General features: G+C 58.2%; 1 protein-coding gene across 1 annotated transcript in view; it reads right to left on the bottom strand.

The window, feature by feature from the left end:
• GDAP2 (ganglioside induced differentiation associated protein 2) overlaps positions 1-27,907 on the bottom strand; it is a 67,306-nt gene that overhangs the window by 39,060 nt on the left and 339 nt on the right. The window contains exons 2-5 of the mRNA XM_075334837.1: positions 27,748-27,887; positions 27,072-27,225; positions 12,001-12,089; positions 11,845-11,921 (exon numbers count right to left, since the gene is read on the bottom strand). Of these exons, the coding sequence (XP_075190952.1) occupies positions 11,845-11,921; positions 12,001-12,089; positions 27,072-27,225; positions 27,748-27,887 (460 nt within the window). The remainder of the gene's footprint in view (positions 1-11,844; positions 11,922-12,000; positions 12,090-27,071; positions 27,226-27,747; positions 27,888-27,907) is intronic.

The following is a 27,907-nucleotide window of genomic DNA, read 5'->3' on the forward strand; positions in this document are numbered from 1 at the left end:
AAGCTGTTACCAAGGGAAGTTGCCTATTCCACGATGGAGAAGGAGTGCCTGGCCATAGTGTGGGCCCTGCAGCGTCTGCAACCCTATCTATACGGGCGCCACTTCATCGTGGAGACGGACCACAATCCCCTCAGCTGGTTGCACACCGTCTCTGGGACGAATGGGCGATTGTTGCGATGGAGCCTTGCGCTCCAGCAATACAACTTCACCATTCGCCACAAAAGGGGCCGTGACCACGGTAACGCAGACGGGCTGTCCCGACAAGGAGAGGTCGCGGACGGGCGCACGGGGGAACACCGGAGTGTGCTGCCCCCTAGCGCCCTCAAAAGGGGGGAGGTGTGAGGCAAATCCCGGGATATGAAGATGAATTATGACTCCAGTCATAGTCCCTCATCACTCCCTGGCAGTGCCCCCTCCCTTCTTGTTCTCAGTGTTCCACTTACACCTCCATGGCCATGTCCTGTGATATGGAGATGAGGTGGTGTGGGAACAATGGACACAGGATGACTCCTGTCACAAACCACCGGGGGGGTCACTCAGAAATCCCCCGCGCTGGCTACCAGTACGTCACAATCGGGGGGTAGCAAGGGGGGGGTCACCCCTCCTTTATACCTCCCGACCGACAGACAGAGCACGTGACGCGCTCTCTAGCGCCCCTCTTATAGTCAGGCCAATTATGGAATTGCCCGACAATAAGCAAGGAGGCCGCTATACTACTTATGCCGATTATTGAAGGGTCCCCGGTGAGAGGAGGGTATATATTCCCCCGACCTCCGCGGGCGGAATATATAATATCTTCCCGAATCTCACTGGCCTCCCCACAATAATCCTTGGCACAACTCGCTGCCACCAACCGCTTCACGGTAACTATTAGCCGAACACACAGACGTGGGATTCAAGATCGAGATAACAGAACAGCCCAAGATTAATTATATAATTTAATCGCCTAAAGCACACTAGAAACTACAATATATACAATAGGGAATCTACAGAATATACAGTTATGTCAGAGTACAGTTACAGATAAAGCATGGTTTACAAACAGATATGCAATTCAATCAGTTACCTTGTGTGTCTGGCCACAGGGGGGCGCTGTAGACCAGGTTTCCAGGAACTCCCACAGATGTTTCCTACACGTGCCCCCAGCGAGAAGAACGCTGGAAAATGGCCGAAGTAGGGTTATCAACCTGGGCAGATCCAGGTCCCCTCCTACCTTAGTGACCTCACAGGGAAGCACTGCCACTCCCCCTGCATGGATCAGAATTATCCAGCAAAGGGGATTTTGGCTATAACTTTGCCTGGGAGCGTCGTAGGCGGACGCCAATGCTCTCATTGTGACAGTTATGAATTTAGCTACAGAACGAGGGGACTCATGACCTGTCTGCCAGTTCCCCATTGGCTGATATCACGCCTGGGGCATTTCCCAATGTCCTGCTCCCATAAAAAGGGTGTGCCGGCATCGTCTGCATGCGGAGACACCATTTTTATGGTTGCCATATTTATCGGAAATATGGCTTGCGAGATATGAACCATTTTTTACTGGAGTCGTTCTGTCTGCTAGTTCCATAGCCTTGCTAATGAGATACAACTCTTGTTACAGGGTGACGGCAGGGAGTCATCCTGTGTCCTTTGTCCTAAAGCCACCTAATTTCCATATCACAGGACATGGCCATGGAGTTTGTTGCTAAACCAGTTGTGTGAAGGAAAGGGGGGGGGGGGTGACACCAGGAGAGGGCTTCCTGACATACTTGAATATCATGATTTATCGTCATATCTCCGGATTTACCTCACACCTCCCCCCTTTTGAGGGCGCTAGGGGGCAGCACACTCCGGTGTTCCCCCGTGCGCCCGTCCGCGACCTCTCCTTGTCGGGACAGCCCGTCTGCGTTACCGTGGTCACGGCCCCTTTTGTGGCGAATGGTGAAGTTGTATTGCTGGAGCGCAAGGCTCCATCGCAACAATCGCCCATTCGTCCCAGAGACGGTGTGCAACCAGCTGAGGGGATTGTGGTCCGTCTCCACGATGAAGTGGCGCCCGTATAGATAGGGTTGCAGACGCTGCAGGGCCCACACTATGGCCAGGCACTCCTTCTCCATTGTAGAATAGGCCACTTCCCTTGGTAACAGCTTCCTGCTCAGGTACAAGACTGGGTGCTCTTGGCTCGCAGAGTCCACCTGGCTGAGCACCGCACCGAGGCCGAAGTCACTGGCGTCGGTCTGTACTACAAACGGCCGCGTGAAGTCGGCTGCCTGTAGCACGGGCGGGCTGGACAGGGCGTCCTTTAGGGCCCGGAAGGCTGTCTCGCAGTCCACTGTCCAATCGACTGCAGAGGGCAGCTTCTTCTTGGTGAGGTCCGTCAAGGGCTTTGCCAGGCTACTATAGCATGGAACAAACCTCCTATAGTACCCAGCGGTCCCCAAGAAGGACATCACCTGCTTCTTGGTCCTGGGGGTGGGCCAGGATGCGATGGCCTCCACTTTCTCAGGCTCGGGCTTCAGGGTTCTCCCACCTACCCGGTGACCGAGGTACTGGACCTCGCTCATGGCCAGCTGACACTTTCCCGGCTTGATGGTCAAACCTGCCCGGTGGATCCGCCTGAGCACCTGTGCTAGATGCTCTAGGTGATCTTCCCAGGTGGGACTGAAGACGGCAATGTCATCCAGGTACGCGGCCGCGTACCCTTCAAGTCCCTTGAGCAGGGTGTTGACCATCCGCTGGAAAGTGGCAGGGGCATTCCTCATCCCGAATGGCATCACCGTGGACTCGTACAGTCCAAATGGGGTAATAAAGGCAGAGCGTTCCCTGGCCTTGCGAGTCAGGGGGATCTGCCAATATCCCCGGCTCAGGTCCATGATGGTCAGGTACTGAGCCCCGGCCAACTGATCGAGCAGGTCATCGATGCGTGGCATTGGGTACGCATCGGCGACCGTGACCGCATTGAGCCCCCTGTAGTCCACGCAGAACCGAGTGGTTCGGTCCTTCTTAGGGACGAGGACTACAGGCGAGGCCCAAGCGCTGTTGGATGCCTGGATCACCCCCAGCTTCAGCATCTCGTCAATCTCCTGGCGCATGTGTTGCTGCACCTCCAGGGAGACCCGATATGCTGAACGCCGGATCGGGGGATGATCCCCAGTGTCCACGTGATGGACAGCCAAGTCAGTCCTTCCGGGCTGGTTGGTAAACAACCCCCGGAAGGGGTGTAGGATGGCCCACAGCTGGGACCGTTGGTCCTCCAAGAGCTGGTGGCCAACCTCCACATCCTCAATGGATCCGCCTGCCCTAACCTGGGCTAGCATATCCAAGAGGGTTTCCGCTTCTCCCTCCTCGGGCAGGTTGCACACGGGGAGCGCACATGCCTCCCGCTCATGATGTGCCTTCATCATGTTCACATGGAAGGGCTTCCGCCTTCCACGGGCAGGGTCCAGGGTGACCAGGTACGTCACAGGGTTGAGCTGCTGGTACACGAGGTATGGGCCTTCCCAGGCTGCCTGAAGCTTGTCCTGTGGTACGGGGACCAGTACCCACACCTTTTGACCCACTTGGTAGGTCCTCTCACAAGCGTTCTGGTCGTACCAACGCTTCTGATCGGCCTGGGCTTGAGCCATATTGTCGTGTACCAGTTGCGTCAAGGCCTGCATTTTGTCCCGGAAGCGCATGACATACTCGATAACCGACACTCCAGGGGTGGCCAAATCCCCTTCCCAAGCCTCTTTCACCAGAGCCAGGGGGCCCCGCACACGTCGCCCGTACAGGAGCTCAAACGGTGAGAATCCTGTTGAGGCCTGTGGAACCTCCCGGTAAGCAAATAACAGGTGTGGGAGATACCGCTCCCAGTCACGCCCATGGGAGTCGACCAACATCTTAAGCATCTGCTTTAAGGTGCCATTGAACCGCTCGCACAGGCCATTAGTCTGTGGATGGTACGGGCTGGCCACCAGATGTCGCACCTGGACTTCCTTACAGAAGGCCTCCATCAGCTGGGACATGAATTGGGTCCCCCGGTCGGTGAGCATTTCCTGGGGAAAACCCACTCGGGAGAAAATCTCCAGCAATGCGGTGGCCACCTTGTCAGCCCGAATGGACGACAAGGCCACTGCTTCTGGGTACCGGGTGGCATAGTCAACTACCGTCAGTATGAAGCGTTTCCCGGAGCTGCTGGGGATGGCCAGCGGGCCGACCAGATCCACAGCCACCCTCCTGAAAGGCTCATCGATGATTGGCAGAGATACTAGTGGGGCTTTGGGGTGTGGCCCCGCCTTCCCCACTCTCTGACAGGTTTCACACGAACGGCAGTAGGCAGCCACATCGGCCCCCATTTTTGGCCAGTAGAAATGCTGGTTTAACCTGGCCTTGGTCTTAGCGATCCCTAGGTGTCCGGCCATCGGAATCTCATGTGCGATCCGCAACAACTCCGTCCGGAACGGATAGGGTACCACCAACTGTCGGTCCCTGGGCCACGCCTCCGGTGAACCCTGCTGGACCGTGGCCCGGTACAGCCGTCCTTGGTCCCAGACCACTCGCTCCGGGTCCGAGTCCGAGGGAGGCTGTGCCGCCTGCTCCTTTAGAGCTTTCAGGCTGTCGTCAGCTTCTAACGCTGCCTGAAACCCCTGACCAGATGTGGCCAGAATCGACGAGACTGTCACATCTTCGGTCAGTACCCCGGGACCTGTGTCCTGGCCTCCACCTGACTCGGCTGCCACTTGGTCAGAAGGGGAAGAGCTATCGGACCTCCGGGAGGCCCCTTGGCTTCCAGCACTCCCACTGCGGGTGACAGCGGCCACAGCCGCTGCGACCGTGGGTCGTGCCTGCTCCTCCTCCGTTCCTGACCAAGTCGCCGGTTCAGGCAGACCTACCTGGCTTCCTGACACCCCGGTTGTGGGGGAACCATGCACCGAGATCTTACCTGGGAGCACTTCCGCTCCTGGACCGGCCCCAATCTCACCTGCCTGTTCCCCTCCTGCAGCAACAGAACCCCGCTGTGAAATCTCTGGGGACCCCACATTTGCTGTGGTAGCCCCCACCCCACACACTGGTCCTCCCCCTGCAGCACCCTGCTCTCTGCTTATCCCTGCAGAGGGCAACAGATCCCAGCTCACAGGCTGGTTACTTGTAGAGGCATTGTCACACCTTTCTCTGACCCCCTCCCCTGTCACAGCTGCAGCTGCGTGTGTGTCTATGGTGTCTGTGCAAGCAGAAATATCAGAGTTCACTCCCTCCTCCCTTACATCATTCATAGATAACCCATTAACATTGTCCGGAGGCACGTCAGCACTGGCTGAAGGTTCAGCCTTTGGGGCGGGGCCAAACTGGGAGGTTATTTGCCCCAAATCTGTCCCAAGTAGCACGTTTGCAGGGATCCGATCAGTTACCCCCACCTCCCTCACCCCTCGCCCTGCGCCCCAGTCCACATAAATGTCAGCAACAGGCAGCGCCGGGTCAATGCCTCCAATCCCGGAGACAGCGAGGGTTTTTCCAGGGATCAAGTCTTGGGGGGACACCATCTCAGGCCGCACCAGAGTCACCTCCGAGGCGCTGTCTCGCAGTCCTATGGTCACAGACTGGCCGACGGTGACAGGTTGGAAGCTGTCCAGGGACCTACCACCACCCCCACCCACACAATACACCTTGGGCGGCCCTTGGGACGGGGACGGAGCCGGGGCCTTGGGACGCTGAGGGCACATGGCCTTGAAGTGTCCAGGTAGGTTGCACTGGTGGCACCGTCTTGGTTCTGCCACGGGCCTGGAGAGGGGAGTTGAGGGGGACACCCCCTGCAGTCTAGGGGCAGGTGGGGCAGTCGCAGAGTTCATCTTACCCCCTCTCCAGGTGCTGCTGGTGGCTGCTCTCCTGGCTTCAGGAGCCCGATTGTTGGTGTAGTCATCGGCCAGGGCAGCTGTAGCCGTGGATCCCTTTGGCTTCTGGTCTCGGATGAACTGGCGGAGATCCTCAGGGCAGTTCCACAAGAGTTGCTCCGTGATGAACAAGTCCAGGATCTCCGGTCCGGTGGAAAGCTGCAGGCCTTGGGTCCAGTGGTCGGCAGCTCGGGCAAGTGCCCGCCGGTGGTCAGCCCAGGAGTCCTTTGGTCCCTTCTGTAGGCTCCGGAACTTCTTGCGGTAGGACTCTGGAGTGAGGTTGTACTGTTGGATCAGGGCCCGCTTGATGGTGTCGTAGCCCTGATCTGCCTCAGCAGGCAAGTCCCCAAGGACATCCAGGGCCTTACCCCTTAAACGGGGGGTCAGGTATTTGGCCCACTGGTCCTTGTTCAGATGATGCTGCAAGCAAGTCCGTTCAAAAGCAGTCAAGAAAGAGTCCAAGTCTCCATCCTTCTCCAGCACTGGGAAGTCCTCAACACGGACCTTTGGAAGTTTGGTGTCTGGAAGGTCACGGGTGGCTGATGAGGGCCGGAGCTGAGCTAGCTGCAGCTGGTAGTTACGCTCTGCCTGGCGCTCTTCACGCGCTGCTTGCCGCTCACGCTCGGCCATGAGTTCCTTGTAGCCCTCCCGGTCTCCAGCCTGGCGTAGGGCCATAGCCATTTGAAGAAGGCTATCCGAGCCTCCCAGGCTCGGTGGAATGGCACGTGGTGATCTGCGGCCCGCTGCGGAGCCTGGTGATTCACTGTCCATTGCAGAGCGGAGGGCTGGCATCTGGCTCGTTGAGGACCCTTGGGCGAGCTGCTCCTCATCTTGTCCAGCAGTGCCCGGTTGTGCAATGTCCTCTGCAGAGCTGTTTTCTGGCGTCGAGCTCCTGGAGGACTCGTGGGCAACCTCCTCATTACTGCCCACAGCACCGTCCTCCCTCTCTTCGGCTCCTGCTTTAGCATTGGCCAGTTGCATAGCTCTGCTCCTGGTGCCATCAGCCATTCTTGCAGACTTTTGGTCACTGACACAGAACTGACACCTGATGCCTCCACACACCTTACAGTATCTGCACTCTGACACTCTAGTGTTGAGCTAGTCTGAAGACCCCAGCAGCCACAGCTGCTGCAGGCAGTCTTTAGTGTCTGGGAGTATGGGTCTCACACTCACACACACTATTATCTCGATCCCACCGCTTGCCACCAATATGTCACAAACCACCGGGGGGTCACTCAGAAATCCCCCGCGCTGGCTACCAGTACGTCACAATCGGGGGGTAGCAAGGGGGGGTCACCCCTCCTTTATACCTCCCGACCGACAGACAGAGCACGTGACGCGCTCTCTAGCGCCCCTCTTATAGTCAGGCCAATTATGGAATTGCCCGACAATAAGCAAGGAGGCCGCTATACTACTTATGCCGATTATTGAAGGGTCCCCGGTGAGAGGAGGGTATATATTCCCCCGACCTCCGCGGGCGGAATATATAATATCTTCCCGAATCTCACTGGCCTCCCCACAATAATCCTTGGCACAACTCGCTGCCACCAACCGCTTCACGGTAACTATTAGCCGAACACACAGACGTGGGATTCAAGATCGAGATAACAGAACAGCCCAAGATTAATTATATAATTTAATCGCCTAAAGCCACACTAGAAACTACAATATATACAATAGGGAATCTACAGAATATACCTATGTCAGAGTACAGTTACAGATAAAGCATGGTTTACAAACAGATATGCAATTCAATCAGTTACCTTGTGTGTCTGGCCACAGGGGGGCGCTGTAGACCAGGTTTCCAGGAACTCCCACAGATGTTTCCTACACGTGCCCCCAGCGAGAAGAACGCTGGAAAATGGCCGAAGTAGGGTTATCAACCTGGACAAATCCAGGTCCCCTCCTACCTTAGTGACCTCACAGGGAAGCACTGCCACTCCCCCTGCATGGATCAGAATTATCCAGCAAAGGGGATTTTGGCTATAACTTTGCCTGGGAGCGTCGTAGGCGGACGCCAATGCTCTCATTGTGACAGTTATGAATTTAGCTACAGAACGAGGGGACTCATGACCTGTCTGCCAGTTCCCCATTGGCTGATATCACGCCTGGGGCATTTCCCAATGTCCTGCTCCCATAAAAAGGGTGTGCCGGCATCGTCTGCATGCGGAGACACCATTTTTATGGTTGCCATATTTATCGGAAATATGGCTTGCGAGATATGAACCATTTTTTACTGGAGTCGTTCTGTCTGGCTATTTCCATAGCCTTGCTAATGAGATACAACTCTTGTTACAGGGTGACGGCAGGGAGTCATCCTGTGTCCTTTGTCCTAAAGCCACCTAATTTCCATATCACAGGACATGGCCATGGAGTTTGTTGCTAAACCAGTTGTGTGAAGGAAAGGGGGGGGGGGGGTGACACCAGGAGAGGGCTTCCTGACATACTTGAATATCATGATTTATCGTCATATCTCCGGATTTACCTCACAACTCCCTGCCGTCACCCTGTAGTAGGAGCTGCTAGCTAGTTAGCAAGGCTATGGAAATAGCCAGACAGAACGACTCCAGTAAAAAATGGTTCATATCTCGCAAGCCATATTTCCGATAAATATGGCAACCATCAAAATGGTGTCTCCGCATGCAGACGATGCCGGCACACCCTTTTTATGGGAGCAGGACATTGGGAAATGCCCCAGGCGTGATATCAGCCAATGGGGAACTGGCAGACAGGTCATGAGTCCCCTCGTTCTGTAGCTAAATTCATAACTGTCACAATGAGAGCATTGGCGTCCGCCTACGACGCTCCCAGGCAAAGTTATGGCCATATTCCATGTTGTGGATTTTGTCCATAACTCCAGCCAGGGGTGGAGCAGTGCTCCCTCTGAGGTCACGAAGGTAGGAGGGGACCTGGATTTGTCCAGGTTGATAACCCTACTTCGGCCATTTTCCAGGGTTCTTTCGCTGGGGGTCACGTGCAGGAAACATCTGCGGGAGTTCCTAGAAACCTGGTCTACAGCGCCCCCCTGTGGCCAGACGCACAAGGTAACTGATTGAATTGCATACCTGTTGTAAACCATGCTTTATCTGTAACTGTACTCTGACCTATGTATATTCTGTAGATTCCCTATTGTATATATTGTAGTTTCTAGTGTGCTTTAGGCTGATTAAATTATATAATTAATCTTGGGCTGTTCTGTTATCTCGATCTTGAATCCCACGTCTGTGTGTTCGGCTAATAGTTACCGTGAAGCGGTTGGTGGCAGCGAGTTTGTGCCAAGGATTATTGTGGGGAGGCCAGTGAGATTCGGGGAGATTTTATATATTCCGCCCGCGGAGGTCGGGGGAATATATACCCTACTCTCACCGGGGACCCTTCAATAATCGGCATAAGTAGTATAGCGGCCTCCTTGCTTATTGTCGGGCAATTCCATAATTAGCCTGACTATAAGAGGGGCGCTAGAGAGCGCATCACGTGCTCTGTCGGTCGGGAGGTATAAAGGAGGGGTGACCCCCACTTGTTACCCCCCGATTGTGACGTACTGGTAGCCAGCGCGGGGGATTTCTGAGTGACCCCCCGGTGGTTTGTGACACGGGCGGTCACTGAATACTGAGGACGGAGGATACGGGCAGTCACTAAATACTGAGGACGGAGGATACGGGCAGTCACTGAATACTGAGGACGGAGGAGACGGGCAGTCACTGAATACTGAGGACGGAGGAGACGGGCAGTCACTGAATACTGAGGACGGAGGAGACGGGCAGTCACTGAATACTGAGGACGGAGGAGACTGGCGATCACTGAATACTGAGGATGGAGGAGATGGGGGGGGGGGGCGATCACTGAATACTGAGGACGGAGGAGACGGGCGATCACTGAATACTGAGGACGGAGGAGACGGGCGATCACTGAATACTGAGGACGGAGGAGACGGGCGATCACTGAATACTGAGGACGGAGGAGACGGGCGATCACTGAATACTGAGGACGGAGGAGACGGGCGATCACTGAATACTGAGGACGGAGGAGACGGGCGATCACTGAATACTGAGGACGGAGGAGACGGGCGATCACTGAATACTGAGGACGGAGGAGACGGGCGATCACTGAATACTGAGGACGGAGGAGACGGGCGATCACTGAATACTGAGGACGGAGGAGACGGGCGATCACTGAATACTGAGGACGGAGGAGACGGGCGATCACTGAATACTGAGGACGGAGGAGACGGGCGGTCACTGAATACTGAGGACGGAGGAGACGGGCGATCACTGAATACTGAGGACGGAGGAGACGGGCGATCACTGAATACTGAGGACGGAGGAGACGGGCGATCACTGAATACTGAGGACGGAGGAGACGGGCGGTCACTGAATACTGAGGACGGAGGAGACGGGCGGTCACTGAATACTGAGGACGGAGGAGACGGGCGATCACTAAATACTGAGGACGGAGGAGACGGGCGATCACTAAATACTGAGGACGGAGGAGACGGGGGGGGGGGGGGCGATCACTGAATACTGAGGACGGAGGAGACGGGCGGTCACTGAATACTGAGGACGGAGGAGACGGGCGGTCACTGAATACTGAGGACGGAGGAGACGGGCGGTCACAATACTGAGGACGGAGGAGACAGGCGGTCACAATACTGAGGACGGAGGAGACGGGCGGTCACAATACTGAGGACGGAGGAGACGGGCGGTCACAATACTGAGGACGGAGGAGACGGGCGGTCACAATACTGAGGACGGAGGAGACGGGCGGTCACTGAATACTGAGGACGGAGGAGACGGGCGGTCACAATACTGAGGACGGAGGAGACGGGCGGTCACAATACTGAGGACGGAGGAGACGGGCGGTCACTGAATACTGAGGACGGAGGAGACGGGCGATCACTGAAAACTGAGGACGGAGGAGACGGGGGGGGGGGGGGGGGGGCGGTCACTGAATACTGAGGACGGAGGAGACGGGCGGTCACTGAATACTGGAGACGGGCGGTCACTGAATACTGAGGACGGAGGAGACAGGCGGTCACTGAATACTGAGGACGGAGGAGACGGGCGGTCACTGAATACTGAGGACGGAGGAGACGGGCAGTCACTGAATACTGAGGACGGCGGAGACGGGCGGTCACTGAATACTGAGGACGGCGGAGACGGGCGGTCACTGAATACTGAGGACGCAGGAGACGGGCGGTCACTGAATACTGAGGACGGAGGAGACGGGCGGTCACAATACTGAGGACGGAGGAGACGGGCAATCACTGAATACTGAGGACGGAGGAGACGGGCGATCACTGAATACTGAGGACAGAGGAAATGGGCGGTCATTGAATACTGAGGACGGAGGAGACGGGCGGTCACTGAATACTGAGGACAGAGGAGACGGGCGGTCACTGAATACTGAGGACGGAGGAGACGGGCGGTCACTGAATACTGAGGACGGAGGAGACGGGCGGTCACTGAATACTGAGGACGGAGGAGACGGGCGGTCACTGAATACTGAGGACGGAGGAGACGGGCGGTCACTGAATACTGAGGACGGAGGAGACGGGCGGTCACTGAATACTGAGGACGGAGGAGACGGGCGGTCACTGAATACTGAGGACGGAGGAGACGGGCCGTCACTGAATACTGAGGACGGAGGAGACGGGCCGTCACTGAATACTGAGGACGGAGGAGACGGGCCGTCACTGAATACTGAGGACGGAGGAGACGGGCCGTCACTGAATACTGAGGATGGAGGAGACGGGCGGTCACTGAATACTGAGGACGGAGGAGACGGGCCGTCACTGAATACTGAGGACGGAGGAGACTGGCCGTCACTGAATACTGAGAAGATTGTAAATGTCTGTTTTCGGCAGTTGCTCTGTATTTGGTCACTGATGATACTCTTGCTCTTCTATGTCTGCATTAGTTTTCACACCTGCCTATGACTTTTGCACAGCTCTATGGCACAGGAGTCAGCGCTCGTCAGTGGGGGGCAGATCTCGTACCTCCTCCTGCTCCGTTACAGCAAACACCACTTTATCCAGCGCTGACCCATGAGACTCCAGGAAGCGGCGCACCGTGCCTGAGGGAGAAGACAGAGGACGCTCAGTGACACCTACCACAGAGGACGAGGACGGAGGAGGACGCTCTGCAGCACTCACGTAAGGCGATGTGTGTGGCGTCTTCCAGCGGGTAGCCCCTCTTCTGCGTACTGATCACAGCCAGCCCCACCGAGGACACCGCCTGCTCCCTGCAGAGAGACACAAGGGTGAGACCAGAGCGCCCCCTGCTGAGGATACAAGAGCACAACCACAGGAGACCAGAGCACCCCCTGCTGAGGATACAAGAGCACAACCACAGGAGACCAGAGCGCCCTCTGCTGAGGATACAAGAGCATAACCACAGGAGACCAGAGCGCCCCCTGCTGAGGATACAAGAGCACAACCACAGGAGACCAGAGCGCCCCCTGCTGAGGATACAAGAGCACAACCACAGGAGACCAGAGCGCCCCCTGCTGAGGATACAAGAGCACAACCACAGGAGACCAGAGCGCCCCCTGCTGAGGATACAAGAGCACAACCACCGGAGACCAGAGCACCCCCTGCTGAGGATACAAGAGCACAACCACCGGAGACCAGAGCACCCCCTGCTGAGGATACAAGAGCACAACCACCGGAGACCAGAGCACCCCCTGCTGGAGATACAAGACCACAACCACAGGAGACCAGAGCACCCCCTGCTGAGGATACAAGAGCACAACCACAGGAGACCAGAGCGCCCCCTGCTGGAGATACAAGACCACAACCACAGGAGACCAGAGCGCCCCCTGCTGGAGATACAAGACCACAACCACCGGAGACCAGAGCGACCCCTGCTGGAGATACAAGAGCACAACCACAGGAGACCAGAGCACCCCCTGCTGGAGATACAAGACCACAACCACAGGAGACCAGAGCGCCCCCTGCTGGAGACACAAGACCACATCCACAGGAGACCAGAGCGCCCCCTGCTGGAGATACAAGACCACAACCACAGGAGACCAGAGCACCCCCTGCTGGAGATACAAGACCACAATCACAAGAGACCAGAGCGCCCCCTGCTGGAGACACAAGACCACAACCACAGGAGAGCAGAGCGCCCCCTGCTGAGGATACAAGACCACAACCACAGGAAACCAGAGCACCCCCTGCTGGAGATACAAGACCACAACCACAGGAGACCAGAGCACCCCCTGCTGGAGATACAAGAGCACAACCACAGGAGACCAGAGCGCCCCCTGCTGAGGATACAAGAGCACAACCACAGGAGACCAGAGCGCCCCCTGCTGGAGATACAAGACCACAACCACCGGAGACCAGAGCGCCCCCTGCTGAGGATACAAGAGCACAACCACAGGAGACCAGAGCGCCCCCTGCTGAGGATACAAGAGCACAACCACCGGAGACCAGAGCGCCCCCTGCTGGAGACACAAGACCACAACCACAGACCAGAGCGCCCCCTGCTGAGGATACAAGACCACAACCACAGGAGAGCAGAGCGCCCCCTGCTGAGGATACAAGACCACAACCACAAGAGACCAGAGCGCCCCCTGCTGGAGATACAAGAGCACAACCACAGGAAATCAGAGCGCCCCCTGCTGGAGATACAAGAGCACAACCACAGGAGACCAGAGCGCCCCCTGCTGGAGACACAAGACCACAACCACCGGAGACCAGAGCGCCCCCTGCTGGAGACACAAGACCACAACCACCGGAGACCAGAGCGACCCCTGCTGAGGATACAAGACCACAACCACAGGAGACCAGAGCGCCCCCTGCTGGAGATACAAGAGCACAACCACAGGAGACCAGAGCACCCCCTGCTGGAGACACAAGACCACAACTACAGGAGACCAGAGCGCCCCCTGCTGGAGACACAAGACCACAACCACAGGAGAGCAGAGCGCCCCCTGCTGAGGATACAAGACCACAACCACAGGAAACCAGAGCACCCCCTGCTGAGGATACAAGAGCACAACCACAGGAGACCAGAGCGCCCCCTGCTGGAGACACAAGACCACAACCACAAGAGACCAGAGCACCCCCTGCTGGAGATACAAGACCACAACCACCGGAGACCAGAGCGCCCCCTGCTGGAGACACAAGACAACAACCACAAGAGACCAGAGCGCCCCCTGCTGAGGATACAAGAGCACAACCACAGGAAACCAGAGCACCCCCTGCTGAGGATACAAGACCACAACCACAGGAGACCAGAGCGCCCCCTGCTGGAGACACAAGACCACAACCACCGGAGACCAGAGCGCCCCCTGCTGAGGATACAAGACCACAACCACAAGAAACCAGAGCACCCCCTGCTGGAGACACAAAACCACAACCACAGGAGACCAGAGCGACCCCTGCTGGAGATACAAGAGCACAACCACAGGAGACCAGAGCACCCCCTGCTGGAGACAAGACCACAACCACAAGAGACCAGAGCGCCCCCTGCTGGAGACACAAGACCACAACCACAGGAGACCAGAGCACCCCCTGCTGGAGACACAAGACCACAACCACAGGAGACCAGTGCATCCCCTGCTGGAGATACAAGACCACAACCACAGGAGACCAGAGCGCCCCCTGCTGGAGATACAAGACCACAACCACAGGAGACCAGAGCACCCCCCTGCTGGAGATACAAGACCACAACCACAGGAGACCAGAGCGCCCCCTGCTGAGGATACAAGACCACAACCACAGGAGACCAGAGCACCCCCTGCTGAGGATACAAGACCACAACCAAAGGAGACCAGAGCACCCCCTGCTGAGGATACAAGAGCACAACCACAGGAGACCAGAGCACCCCCTGCTGGAGATACAAGACCACAACCACAAGAGACCAGAGCGCCCCCTGCTAGAGAGACAAGACCACAACCACAGGAGACCAGAGCGCCCCCTGCTGAGGATACAAGACCACAACCACAGGAGACCAGAGCGCCCCCTGCTGGAGATACAAGAGCACAACCACAGGAGACCAGAGCGCCCCCTGCTGGAGATACAAGAGCACAACCACAGGAGACCAGAGCGCCCCCTGCTGGAGATACAAGAGCACAACCACAGGAGACCAGAGCGCCCCCTGCTGGAGACACAAGAGCACAACCACAAGAGACCAGAGCGCCCCCTGCTGGAGACACAAGACCACAACCACAGGAGACCAGAGCGCCCCCTGCTGAGGATAGAAGACCACAACCACAAGAGACCAGAGCACCCCCTGCTGAGGATACAAGACCACAACCACAGGAGACCAGAGCACCCCCTGCTGAGGATACAAGACCACAACCACAGGAGACCAGAGCACCCCCTGCTGAGGATTCAAGAGCACAACCACAGGAGACCAGAGCACCCCCTGCTGGAGATACAAGACCACAACCACAAGAGACCAGAGCACCCCCTGCTAGAGAGACAAGAGCACAACCACAGGAGACCAGAGCGCCCCCTGCTGAGGATACAAGAGCACAACCACAAGAGACCAGAGCGCCCCCTGCTGGAGACACAAGACCACAACCACAGGAGACCAGAGCGCCCCCTGCTGGAGACACAAGACCACAACCACAGGAGACCAGAGCACCCCCTGCTGGAGACACAAGACCACAACCACAGGAGACCAGAGCGCCCCCTGCTGGAGATACAAGACCACAACCACAGGAGAGCAGAGCACCCCCTGCTGAGGATACAAGAGCACAACCACAGGAGACCAGAGCACCCCCTGCTGGAGGATACAAGACCACAACCACAGGAGACCAGAGCGCCCCCTGCTGAGGATACAAGACCACAACCACAAGAGACCAGAGCGCCCCCTGCTGGAGATACAAGACCACAACCACCGGAGACCAGAGCACCCGCTGCTGGAGATACAAGACCACAACCACCGGAGACCAGAGCACCCCCTGCTGAGGATACAAGACCACAACCACCGGAGACCAGAGCACCCCCTGCTGGAGACACAAGACCACAACCACAGGAGAGCAGAGCACCCCCTGCTGAGGATACAAGAGCACAACCACAAGAGACCAGAGCGCCCCCTGCTGAGGATACAAGACCACAACCACAGGAGACCAGAGCGCCCCCTGCTGGAGATACAAGACCACAACCACAGGAGACCAGAGCGCCCCCTGCTGAGGATAGAAGAGCACAACCACAGGAGACCAGAGCACCCCCTGCTGGAGACACAAGACCACAACCACAGGAGACCAGAGCGCCCCCTGCTGAGGATACAAGACCACAACCACAGGAGACCAGAGCGACCCCTGCTGGAGATACAAGACCACAACCACAGGAGACCAGAGCGCCCCCTGCTGGAGACACAAGAGCACAACCACAAGAGACCAGAGCGCCCCCTGCTGGAGACACAAGAGCACAACCACAAGAGACCAGAGCGCCCCCTGCTGAGGATACAAGAGCACAACCACAGGAGACCAGAGCGCCCCCTGCTGGAGACACAAGACCACAACCACAAGAGACCAGAGCGCCCCCTGCTGAGGATACAAGACCACAACCACAGGAGACCAGAGCGCCCCCTGCTGGAGATACAAGACCACAACCACAGGAGACCAGAGCGCCCCCTGCTGGAGACACAAGAGCACAACCACAAGAGACCAGAGCGCCCCCTGCTGGAGACACAAGAGCACAACCACAAGAGACCAGAGCGCCCCCTGCTGAGGATACAAGAGCACAACCACAGGAGACCAGAGCACCCCCTGCTGGAGATACAAGAGCACAACCACAAGAGACCAGAGCGCCCCCTGCTGGAGATACAAGACCACAACCACAAGAGACCAGAGCACCCCCTGCTGGAGATACAAGACCACAACCACAAGAGACCAGAGCACCCCCTGCTGGAGATACAAGACCACAACCACAGGAGACCAGAGCACCCCCTGCTGGAGATACAAGAGCACAACCACAGGAGACCAGAGCACCCCCTGCTGGAGACACAAGACCACAACCACAGGAGACCAGAGCACCCCCTGCTGGAGATACAAGAGCACAACCACAGGAGACCAGAGCGCCCCCTGCTGAGGATACAAGAGCACAACCACAGGAGACCAGAGCACCCCCTGCTGGAGACACAAGACCACAACCACAAGAGACCAGAGCGCCCCCTGCTGGAGATACAAGACCACAACCACAAGAGACCAGAGCGCCCCCTGCTGAGGATACAAGACCACAACCACAAGAGACCAGAGCACCCCCTGCTGGAGATACAAGACCACAACCACAGGAGACCAGAGCGCCCCCTGCTGGAGACACAAGAGCACAACCACAGGAGACCAGAGCACCCCCTGCTGGAGACACAAGAGCACAACCACAAGAGACCAGAGCGCCCCCTGCTGAGGATACAAGAGCACAACCACAGGAGACCAGAGCACCCCCTGCTGGAGATACAAGAGCACAACCACAAGAGACCAGAGCGCCCCCTGCTGGAGATACAAGACCACAACCACAAGAGACCAGAGCGCCCCCTGCTGGAGACACAAGACCACAACCACAAGAGACCAGAGCGCCCCCTGCTGGAGATACAAGAGCACAACCACAGGAGACCAGAGCGACCCCTGCTGAGGATACAAGAGCACAACCACAGGAGACCACAGCGCCCCCTGCTGGAGATACAAGAACACAACCATCGGAGACCAGAGCGCCCCCTGCTGGAGATACAAGACCACAACCACAAGAGACCAGAGCGCCCCCTGCTGGAGATACAAGACCACAACCACCGGAGACCAGAGCGCCCCCTGCTGGAGACACAAGACCACAACCACAGGAGACCAGAGCGCCCCCTGCTGGAGATACAAGACCACAACCACAGGAGACCAGAGCACCCCCTGCTGGAGACACAAGAGCACAACCACAGGAGACCAGAGCGCCCCCTGCTGGAGATACAAGACCACAACCACAGGAGACCAGAGCGCCCCCTGCTGAGGATACAAGACCACAATCACAGGAGACCAGAGCGCCCCCTGCTGAGGATACAAGACCACAACCACAAGAGACCAGAGCGCCCCCTGCTGAGGATACAAGACCACAACCACAGGAGACCAGAGCACCCCCTGCTGGAGACACAAGACCACAACCACAAGAGACCAGAGCGCCCCCTGCTGGAGACACAAGACCACAACCACAGGAGACCAGAGCGCCCCCTGCTGAGGATACAAGAGCACAACCACAGGAGACCAGAGCGCCCCCTGCTGGAGATACAAGACCACAACCACAAGAGACCAGAGCACCCCCTGCTGAGGATACAAGACCACAATCACAGGAGACCAGAGCACCCCCTGCTGAGGATACAAGACCACAACCACCGGAGACCAGAGCACCCCCTGCTGAGGATACAAGACCACAACTACAGGAAACCAGAGCACCCCCTGCTGAGGATACAAGACCACAACCACAGGAGACCAGAGCGCCCCCTGCTGAGGATAGAAGACCACAACCACAAGAGACCAGAGCACCCCCTGCTGAGGATACAAGACCACAACCACAGGAGACCAGAGCACCCCCTGCTGAGGATACAAGACCACAACCACAGGAGACCAGAGCACCCCCTGCTGAGGATTCAAGAGCACAACCACAGGAGACCAGAGCACCCCCTGCTGGAGATACAAGACCACAACCACAAGAGACCAGAGCACCCCCTGCTAGAGAGACAAGAGCACAACCACAGGAGACCAGAGCGCCCCCTGCTGAGGATACAAGAGCACAACCACAAGAGACCAGAGCGCCCCCTGCTGGAGACACAAGACCACAACCACAGGAGACCAGAGCGCCCCCTGCTGGAGACACAAGACCACAACCACAGGAGACCAGAGCACCCCCTGCTGGAGACACAAGACCACAACCACAGGAGACCAGAGCGCCCCCTGCTGGAGATACAAGACCACAACCACAGGAGAGCAGAGCACCCCCTGCTGAGGATACAAGAGCACAACCACAGGAGACCAGAGCACCCCCTGCTGGAGGATACAAGACCACAACCACAGGAGACCAGAGCGCCCCCTGCTGAGGATACAAGACCACAACCACAAGAGACCAGAGCGCCCCCTGCTGGAGATACAAGACCACAACCACCGGAGACCAGAGCACCCGCTGCTGGAGATACAAGACCACAACCACCGGAGACCAGAGCACCCCCTGCTGAGGATACAAGACCACAACCACCGGAGACCAGAGCACCCCCTGCTGGAGACACAAGACCACAACCACAGGAGAGCAGAGCACCCCCTGCTGAGGATACAAGAGCACAACCACAAGAGACCAGAGCGCCCCCTGCTGAGGATACAAGACCACAACCACAGGAGACCAGAGCGCCCCCTGCTGGAGATACAAGACCACAACCACAGGAGACCAGAGCGCCCCCTGCTGAGGATAGAAGAGCACAACCACAGGAGACCAGAGCACCCCCTGCTGGAGACACAAGACCACAACCACAGGAGACCAGAGCGCCCCCTGCTGAGGATACAAGACCACAACCACAGGAGACCAGAGCGACCCCTGCTGGAGATACAAGACCACAACCACAGGAGACCAGAGCGCCCCCTGCTGGAGACACAAGAGCACAACCACAAGAGACCAGAGCGCCCCCTGCTGGAGACACAAGAGCACAACCACAAGAGACCAGAGCGCCCCCTGCTGAGGATACAAGAGCACAACCACAGGAGACCAGAGCGCCCCCTGCTGGAGACACAAGACCACAACCACAAGAGACCAGAGCGCCCCCTGCTGAGGATACAAGACCACAACCACAGGAGACCAGAGCGCCCCCTGCTGGAGATACAAGACCACAACCACAGGAGACCAGAGCGCCCCCTGCTGGAGACACAAGAGCACAACCACAAGAGACCAGAGCGCCCCCTGCTGGAGACACAAGAGCACAACCACAAGAGACCAGAGCGCCCCCTGCTGAGGATACAAGAGCACAACCACAGGAGACCAGAGCACCCCCTGCTGGAGATACAAGAGCACAACCACAAGAGACCAGAGCGCCCCCTGCTGGAGATACAAGACCACAACCACAAGAGACCAGAGCGCCCCCTGCTGGAGATACAAGAACACAACCACCGGAGACCAGAGCACCCCCTGCTGGAGATACAAGACCACAACCACAAGAGACCAGAGCACCCCCTGCTGGAGATACAAGACCACAACCACAGGAGACCAGAGCACCCCCTGCTGGAGATACAAGAGCACAACCACAGGAGACCAGAGCACCCCCTGCTGGAGACACAAGACCACAACCACAGGAGACCAGAGCACCCCCTGCTGGAGATACAAGAGCACAACCACAGGAGACCAGAGCGCCCCCTGCTGAGGATACAAGAGCACAACCACAGGAGACCAGAGCACCCCCTGCTGGAGACACAAGACCACAACCACAAGAGACCAGAGCGCCCCCTGCTGGAGATACAAGACCACAACCACAAGAGACCAGAGCGCCCCCTGCTGAGGATACAAGACCACAACCACAAGAGACCAGAGCACCCCCTGCTGGAGATACAAGACCACAACCACAGGAGACCAGAGCGCCCCCTGCTGGAGACACAAGAGCACAACCACAGGAGACCAGAGCACCCCCTGCTGGAGACACAAGAGCACAACCACAAGAGACCAGAGCGCCCCCTGCTGAGGATACAAGAGCACAACCACAGGAGACCAGAGCACCCCCTGCTGGAGATACAAGAGCACAACCACAAGAGACCAGAGCGCCCCCTGCTGGAGATACAAGACCACAACCACAAGAGACCAGAGCGCCCCCTGCTGGAGACACAAGACCACAACCACAAGAGACCAGAGCGCCCCCTGCTGGAGATACAAGAGCACAACCACAGGAGACCAGAGCGACCCCTGCTGAGGATACAAGAGCACAACCACAGGAGACCACAGCGCCCCCTGCTGGAGATACAAGAACACAACCATCGGAGACCAGAGCGCCCCCTGCTGGAGATACAAGACCACAACCACAAGAGACCAGAGCGCCCCCTGCTGAGGATACAAGAGCACAACCACAGGAGACCAGAGCGCCCCCTGCTGGAGATACAAGACCACAACCACAAGAGACCAGAGCACCCCCTGCTGAGGATACAAGACCACAATCACAGGAGACCAGAGCACCCCCTGCTGAGGATACAAGACCACAACCACCGGAGACCAGAGCACCCCCTGCTGAGGATACAAGACCACAACTACAGGAAACCAGAGCACCCCCTGCTGAGGATACAAGACCACAACCACCGGAGACCAGAGCGCCCCCTGCTGGAGACACAAGAGCACAACCACAGGAGACCAGAGCGCCCCCTGCTGGAGATACAAGAGCACAACCACAGGAGACCAGAGCGCCCCCTGCTGGAGACACAAGACCACAACCACAGGAGACCAGAGCGCCCCCTGCTGGAGATACAAGAGCACAACCACAGGAGACCAGAGCGCCCCCTGCTGAGGATACAAGAGCACAACCACAAGAGACCAGAGCACCCCCTGCTGGAGACACAAGACCACAACCACAGGAGACCAGAGCGCCCCCTGCTGGAGACACAAGACCACAATCACAGAAGACCAGAGCGCCCCCTGCTGGAGACACAAGACCACAACCACAAGAGACCAGAGCGCCCCCTGCTGGAGACACAAGACCACAACCACAGGAGACCAGAGCGCCCCCTGCTGGAGACACAAGACCACAACCACAAGAGACCAGAGCGCCCCCTGCTGGAGATACAAGAGCACAACCACAGGAGACCAGAGCGCCCCCTGCTGGAGACACAAGACCACAACCACAAGAGACCAGAGCGCCCCCTGCTGGAGATACAAGACCACAACCACAGGAGACCAGAGCGCCCCCTGCTGAGGATACAAGAGCACAACCACAGGAGACCAGAGCGCCCCCTGCTGAGGATACAAGAGCACAACCACAGGAGACCAGAGCACCCCCTGCTGAGGATACAAGAGCACAACCACAGGAGACCAGAGCGCCCCCTGCTGGAGACACAAGACCACAACCACAGGAGACCAGAGCACCCCCTGCTGGAGATACAAGACCACAACCACAGGAGACCAGAGCGCCCCCTGCTGGAGACACAAGACCACAATCACAGGAGACCAGAGCACCCCCTGCTGGAGATACAAGACCACAACCACAGGAGACCAGAGCGCCCCCTGCTGAGGATACAAGAGCACAACCACAGGAGACCAGAGTACCCCCTGCTGGAGACACAAGACCACAATCACAGGAGACCAGAGCACCCCCTGCTGGAGACACAAAACCACAACCACAAGAAACCAGAGCGCCCCCTGCTGGAGATACAAGACCACAACCACAGGAGACCAGAGCGCCCCCTGCTGAGGATACAAGACCACAACCACAGGAGACCAGAGCGCCCCCTGCTGGAGATACAAGACCACAATCACAAGAAACCAGAGCGCCCCCTGCTGGAGACACAAGACCACAACCACAGGAGACCAGAGCGCCCCCTGCTGGAGACACAAGACCACAACCACAGGAGACCAGAGCGCCCCCTGCTGGAGACACAAGACCACAATCACAGGAGACCAGAGCACCCCCTGCTGGAGACAAGACCACAACCACAGGAGACCAGAGCGCCCCCTGCTGGAGATACAAGACCACAACCACAAGAGACCAGAGCGCCCCCTGCTGGAGACACAAGACCACAACCACAGGAGACCAGAGCACCCCCTGCTGGAGATACAAGACCACAACCACAGGAGACCAGAGCCCCCCCTGCTGGAGACACAAGACCACAACCACAGGAGACCAGAGCACCCCCTGCTGAGGATACAAGAGCACAACCACAGGAGACCAGAGCACCCCCTGCTGAGGATACAAGACCACAACCACAGGAGACCAGAGCGCCCCCTGCTGGAGACACAAGACCACAACCACAGGAGACCAGAGCACCCCCTGCTGAGGATACAAGAGCACAACCACAGGAGACCAGAGCACCCCCTGCTGAGGATACAAGACCACAACCACAGGAGACCAGAGCGCCCCCTGCTGGAGATACAAGAGCACAACCACAGGAGACCAGAGCACCCCCTGCTGGAGACACAAGACCACAACCACAGGAGACCAGAGCACACCCTGCTGGAGACACAAGACCACAACCACAGGAGACCAGAGCGCCCCCTGCTGGAGATACAAGAGCACAACCACAGGAGACCAGAGCACCCCCTGCTGGAGACACAAGACCACAACCACAGGAGACCAGAGCACCCCCTGCTGGAGATACAAGACCACAACCACAGGAGACCAGAGCGCCCCCTGCTGGAGACACAAGACCACAACCACAAGAGACCAGAGCGCCCCCTGCTGGAGATACAAGACCACAACCACAGGAGACCAGAGCACCCCCTGCTGAGGATACAAGACCACAACGACAGGAGACCAGAGCACCCCCTGCTGGAGGATACAAGACCACAAGCACAGGAGACCAGAGCACCCCCTGCTGGAGACACAAGAGCACAACCACAAGAGACCAGAGCACCCCCTGCTGAGGATACAAGACCACAACGACAGGAGACCAGAGCACCCCCTGCTGGAGATACAAGACCACAACCACCGGAGACCAGAGCGCCCCCTGCTGGAGATACAAGACCACAACAACAGGAGACCAGAGCGCCCCCTGCTGGAGATACAAGACCACAACAACAGGAGACCAGAGCGCCCCCTGCTGGAGATACAAGACCACAACCACCGGAGACCAGAGCACCCCCTGCTGAGGATACAAGACCACAACCACAGGAGACCAGAGCGCCCCCTGCTGGAGATACAAGACCACAACCACCGGAGACCAGAGCACCCCCTGCTGAGGATACAAGACCACAACCACAGGAGACCAGAGCGCCCCCTGCTGGAGATACAAGACCACAACCACAGGAGACCAGAGCGCCCCCTGCTGGAGACACAAGACCACAACTACAAGAGACCAGAGCACCCCCTGCTGGAGATACAAGAGCACAACCACAGGAGACCAGAGCACCCCCTGCTGGAGATACAAGACCACAACAACAGGAGACCAGAGCACCCCCTGCTGAGGATACAAGACCACAACCACAGGAGACCAGAGCGCCCCCTGCTGGAGATACAAGACCACAACCACAGGAGACCAGAGCGCCCCCTGCTGGAGACACAAGACCACAACTACAAGAGACCAGAGCGCCCCCTGCTGGAGACACAAGACCACAACCACAGGAGACCAGAGCGCCCCCTGCTGGAGACACAAGACCACAACCACAGGAGACCAGAGCGCCCCCTGCTGGAGATACAAGAGCACAACTAAAGGGGAGACCAGAGCGCCCCCTGCTGGAGACACAAGACCACAACCACAGGAGACCAGAGCACCCCCTGCTGGAGATACAAGACCACAACCACAGGAGACCAGAGCACCCCCTGCTGGAGACACAAGACCACAACCACAGGAGACCAGAGCACCCCCTGCTGGAGACACAAGACCACAACCACAGGAGACCAGAGCGCCCCCTGCTGAGGATACAAGAGCACAACCACAGGAGACCAGAGCGCCCCCTGCTGGAGATACAAGACCACAACCACAGGAGACCAGAGCACCCCCTGCTGGAGACACAAGACCACAATCACAAGAAACCAGAGCGCCCCCTGCTGGAGACACAAGACCACAACCACAGGAGACCAGAGCGCCCCCTGCTGGAGACACAAGACCACAACCACAGGAGACCAGAGCGCCCCCTGCTGGAGATACAAGAACACAACCACAGGAGACCAGAGCGCCCCCTGCTGGAGATACAAGACCACAACCACAAGAGACCAGAGCGCCCCCTGCTGAGGAGACAAGACCACAACCACAGGAGACCAGAGCACCCCCTGCTGGAGATACAAGACCATAACCACAAGAGACCAGAGCGCCCCCTGCTGGAGATACAAGACCACAACCACAGGAGACCAGAGCGCCCCCTGCTGGAGATACAAGACCATAACCACAAGAGACCAGAGCGCCCCCTGCTGGAGATACAAGACCACAACCACAAGAGACCAGAGCGCCCCCTGCTGGAGATACAAGACCACAACCACAGGAGACCAGAGCGCCCCCTGCTGGAGACACAAGACCACAACCACAAGAGACCAGAGCACCCCCCTGCTGGAGACACAAGACCACAACCACCGGAGACCAGAGCGCCCCCTGCTGGAGACATAAGACCACAACCACAGGAGACCAGAGCGCCCCCTGCTGGAGACACAAGACCACAACCACCGGAGACCAGAGCACCCCCTGCTGAGGAGACAAGACCACAACCACAGGAGACCAGAGCGCCCCCTGCTGGAGACACAAGACCACAACCACAGGAGACCAGAGCACCCCCTGCTGGAGATACAAGAGCACAACCACAGGAGACCAGAGCGCCCCCTGCTGGAGATACAAGACCACAACCACCGGAGACCAGAGCGCCCCCTGCTGGAGATACAAGACCACAACCACAGGAGACCAGAGCGCCCCCTGCTGGAGACACAAGAGCACAACCACAGGAGACCAGAGCGCCCCCTCCTGGAGACACAAGACCACAACCACAGGAGACCAGAGCGCCCCCTGCTGGAGACACAAGACCACAACCACAGGAAACCAGAGCGCCCCCTGCTGGAGACACAAGACCACAACCACAAGAGACCAGAGCGCCCCCTGCTGGAGATACAAGACCACAACCACCGGAGACCAGAGCACCCCCTGCTGGAGATACAAGACCACAACCACAGGAGACCAGAGCGCCCCCTGCTGAGGATACAAGACCACAACCACCGGAGACCAGAGCACCCCCTGCTGGAGACACAAGACCACAACCACAGGAGAGCAGAGCGCCCCCTGCTGGAGACACAAGACCACAACCACAGGAGACCAGAGCGCCCCCTGCTGGAGACACAAGACCACAACCACAAGAGACCAGAGCGCCCCCTGCTGGAGATACAAGAGCACAACCACCGAGACCAGAGCGCCCCCTGCTGGAGATACAAGAGCACAACCACAAGAGACCAGAGCACCCCCTGCTGGAGATACAAGACCACAACCACCGGAGACCAGAGCACCCCCTGCTGGAGATACAAGACCACAACCACAGGAGACCAGAGCGCCCCCTGCTGAGGATACAAGACCACAACCACAGGAGACCAGAGCGCCCCCTGCTGGAGACACAAGAGCACAACCACAGGAGACCAGAGCACCCCCTGCTGGAGACACAAGAGCACAACCACAGGAGACCAGAGCGCCCCCTGCTGGAGACACAAGACCACAACCACAGGAGACCAGAGCGCCCCCTGCTGGAGACACAAGACCACAACCACAGGAGACCAGAGCGCCCCCTGCTGGAGATACAAGACCACAACTACAAGAGACCAGAGCGCCCCCTGCTGGAGACACAAGACCACAACCACAGGAGACCAGAGCACCCCCTGCTGGAGACACAAGACCACAACCACAGGAGACCAGAGCGCCCCCTGCTGGAGATACAAGACCACAACCACAGGAGACCAGAGCACCCCCTGCTGGAGACACAAGACCACAACCACAGGAGACCAGAGCACCCCCTGCTGAGGATACAAGACCACAACCACAGGAGACCAGAGCGCCCCCTGCTGGAGACACAAGACCACAACTAAATGGGAGAAGACACCAGGACACCAAAGAGACGGAGACCAACATCGGCTGAGCACAAGTGTGAATGCAGCTCTGGAGAAGAGACAGCTACTGTCTACAGTGCTCAGTATAAATGAGTACACCCCCTATATACACAGTGTTCAGCATAAATGAGTACACCCCAGGGAGATAAATGGATAGCAAGGAGACGGCTGCAAGATCAGAAGATCCACTGATCAGTTCCTGGAGCAAAGGGTTAAAAAAATGTGAGCAGGATTTGTCGGCAGCTTCGGGCCCCGGGTCTTGGAGCCGTCTCCTCTGTATCCAGTGCAGGGTCCGGCCGTACACACACAGGGTGACCACACCGGACACACACACACACACACACACACACACACACACACACACACACACACACACACACACACACAGGGTAACCACACCGGACACATCAGGTCCTGCTCCTCTCCATTCCTCCCGCTGTAACCACCCGGGGCGAGCACTGGGGGAGGGGTCTCTGCGCTGTTACTGTCGGACCCCCGTACATCGGGCAGTGAGCGCGGTGCGGTCACACACAGACATCATTACCTGGCCAGCTGGAGCACGTTGCGGTAGCAGCTGTACAGGGAGCTCTCCGCCGCCGTCCGGTACTTGCTCTTGTACTTGGGACCGACGGTGTGGATGATGTAGCGGGCGGCCAGGCTGAAGCCCTTCGTGAGCTTAGCCTCCCCCGTCCTGCAGCCTGCGGGAGAGAGGGGGACAAGAGCTGAGCGCAGGACACTGGGGAGGGGGTGGGGGGCTGAGCGCGGGACACTGGGGAGGGGGTGGGGGGCTGAGCGCAGGACACTGGGGAGGGGGTGGGGGGCTGAGCGCAGGACACTGGGGAGGGGGTGGGGGGGCTGAGCGCAGGACACTGGGGAGGGGGTGGGGGGCTGAGCGCGGGACACTGGGGAGGGGGTGGGGGGCTGAGCGCAGGACACTGGGGAGGGGGTGGGGGGCTGAGCGCGGGACACTGGGGAGGGGGTGGGGGGCTGAGCGCAGGACACTGGGGAGGGGGTGGGGGGCTGAGCGCAGGACACTGGGGAGGGGGTGGGGGGCTGAGCGCAGGACACTGGGGAGGGGGTGGGGGGCTGAGCGCGGGACACTGGGGAGGGGGAGCGCAGGACACGGGGAGGGGGGGGCTGAGCGCGGGACGCTGGGGAGGGGGGCTGAGCACACTCTCCACCATATCGCAGACCGCGTGGGATTATTGGGGGTGCGGCACCTTTCAGCTTCTGCATCTCCTCCTGCAGCTCGGCCCCCGCATAGCGGTAGATGCTGTCGGACACGGGGTTCTTGTCGGTGAGGGTCTCGTTGCTGGTGTTGACCACCGCGGTGCAGTTCAGTAGCGCCACATCCCCGGTCCTGGGGAGAGATCAGATACG

Source organism: Anomaloglossus baeobatrachus, chromosome 2 (genome assembly GCF_048569485.1).
Source record: "Anomaloglossus baeobatrachus isolate aAnoBae1 chromosome 2, aAnoBae1.hap1, whole genome shotgun sequence".
In the NCBI taxonomy this organism is placed as follows: domain Eukaryota; kingdom Metazoa; phylum Chordata; class Amphibia; order Anura; family Aromobatidae; genus Anomaloglossus; species Anomaloglossus baeobatrachus.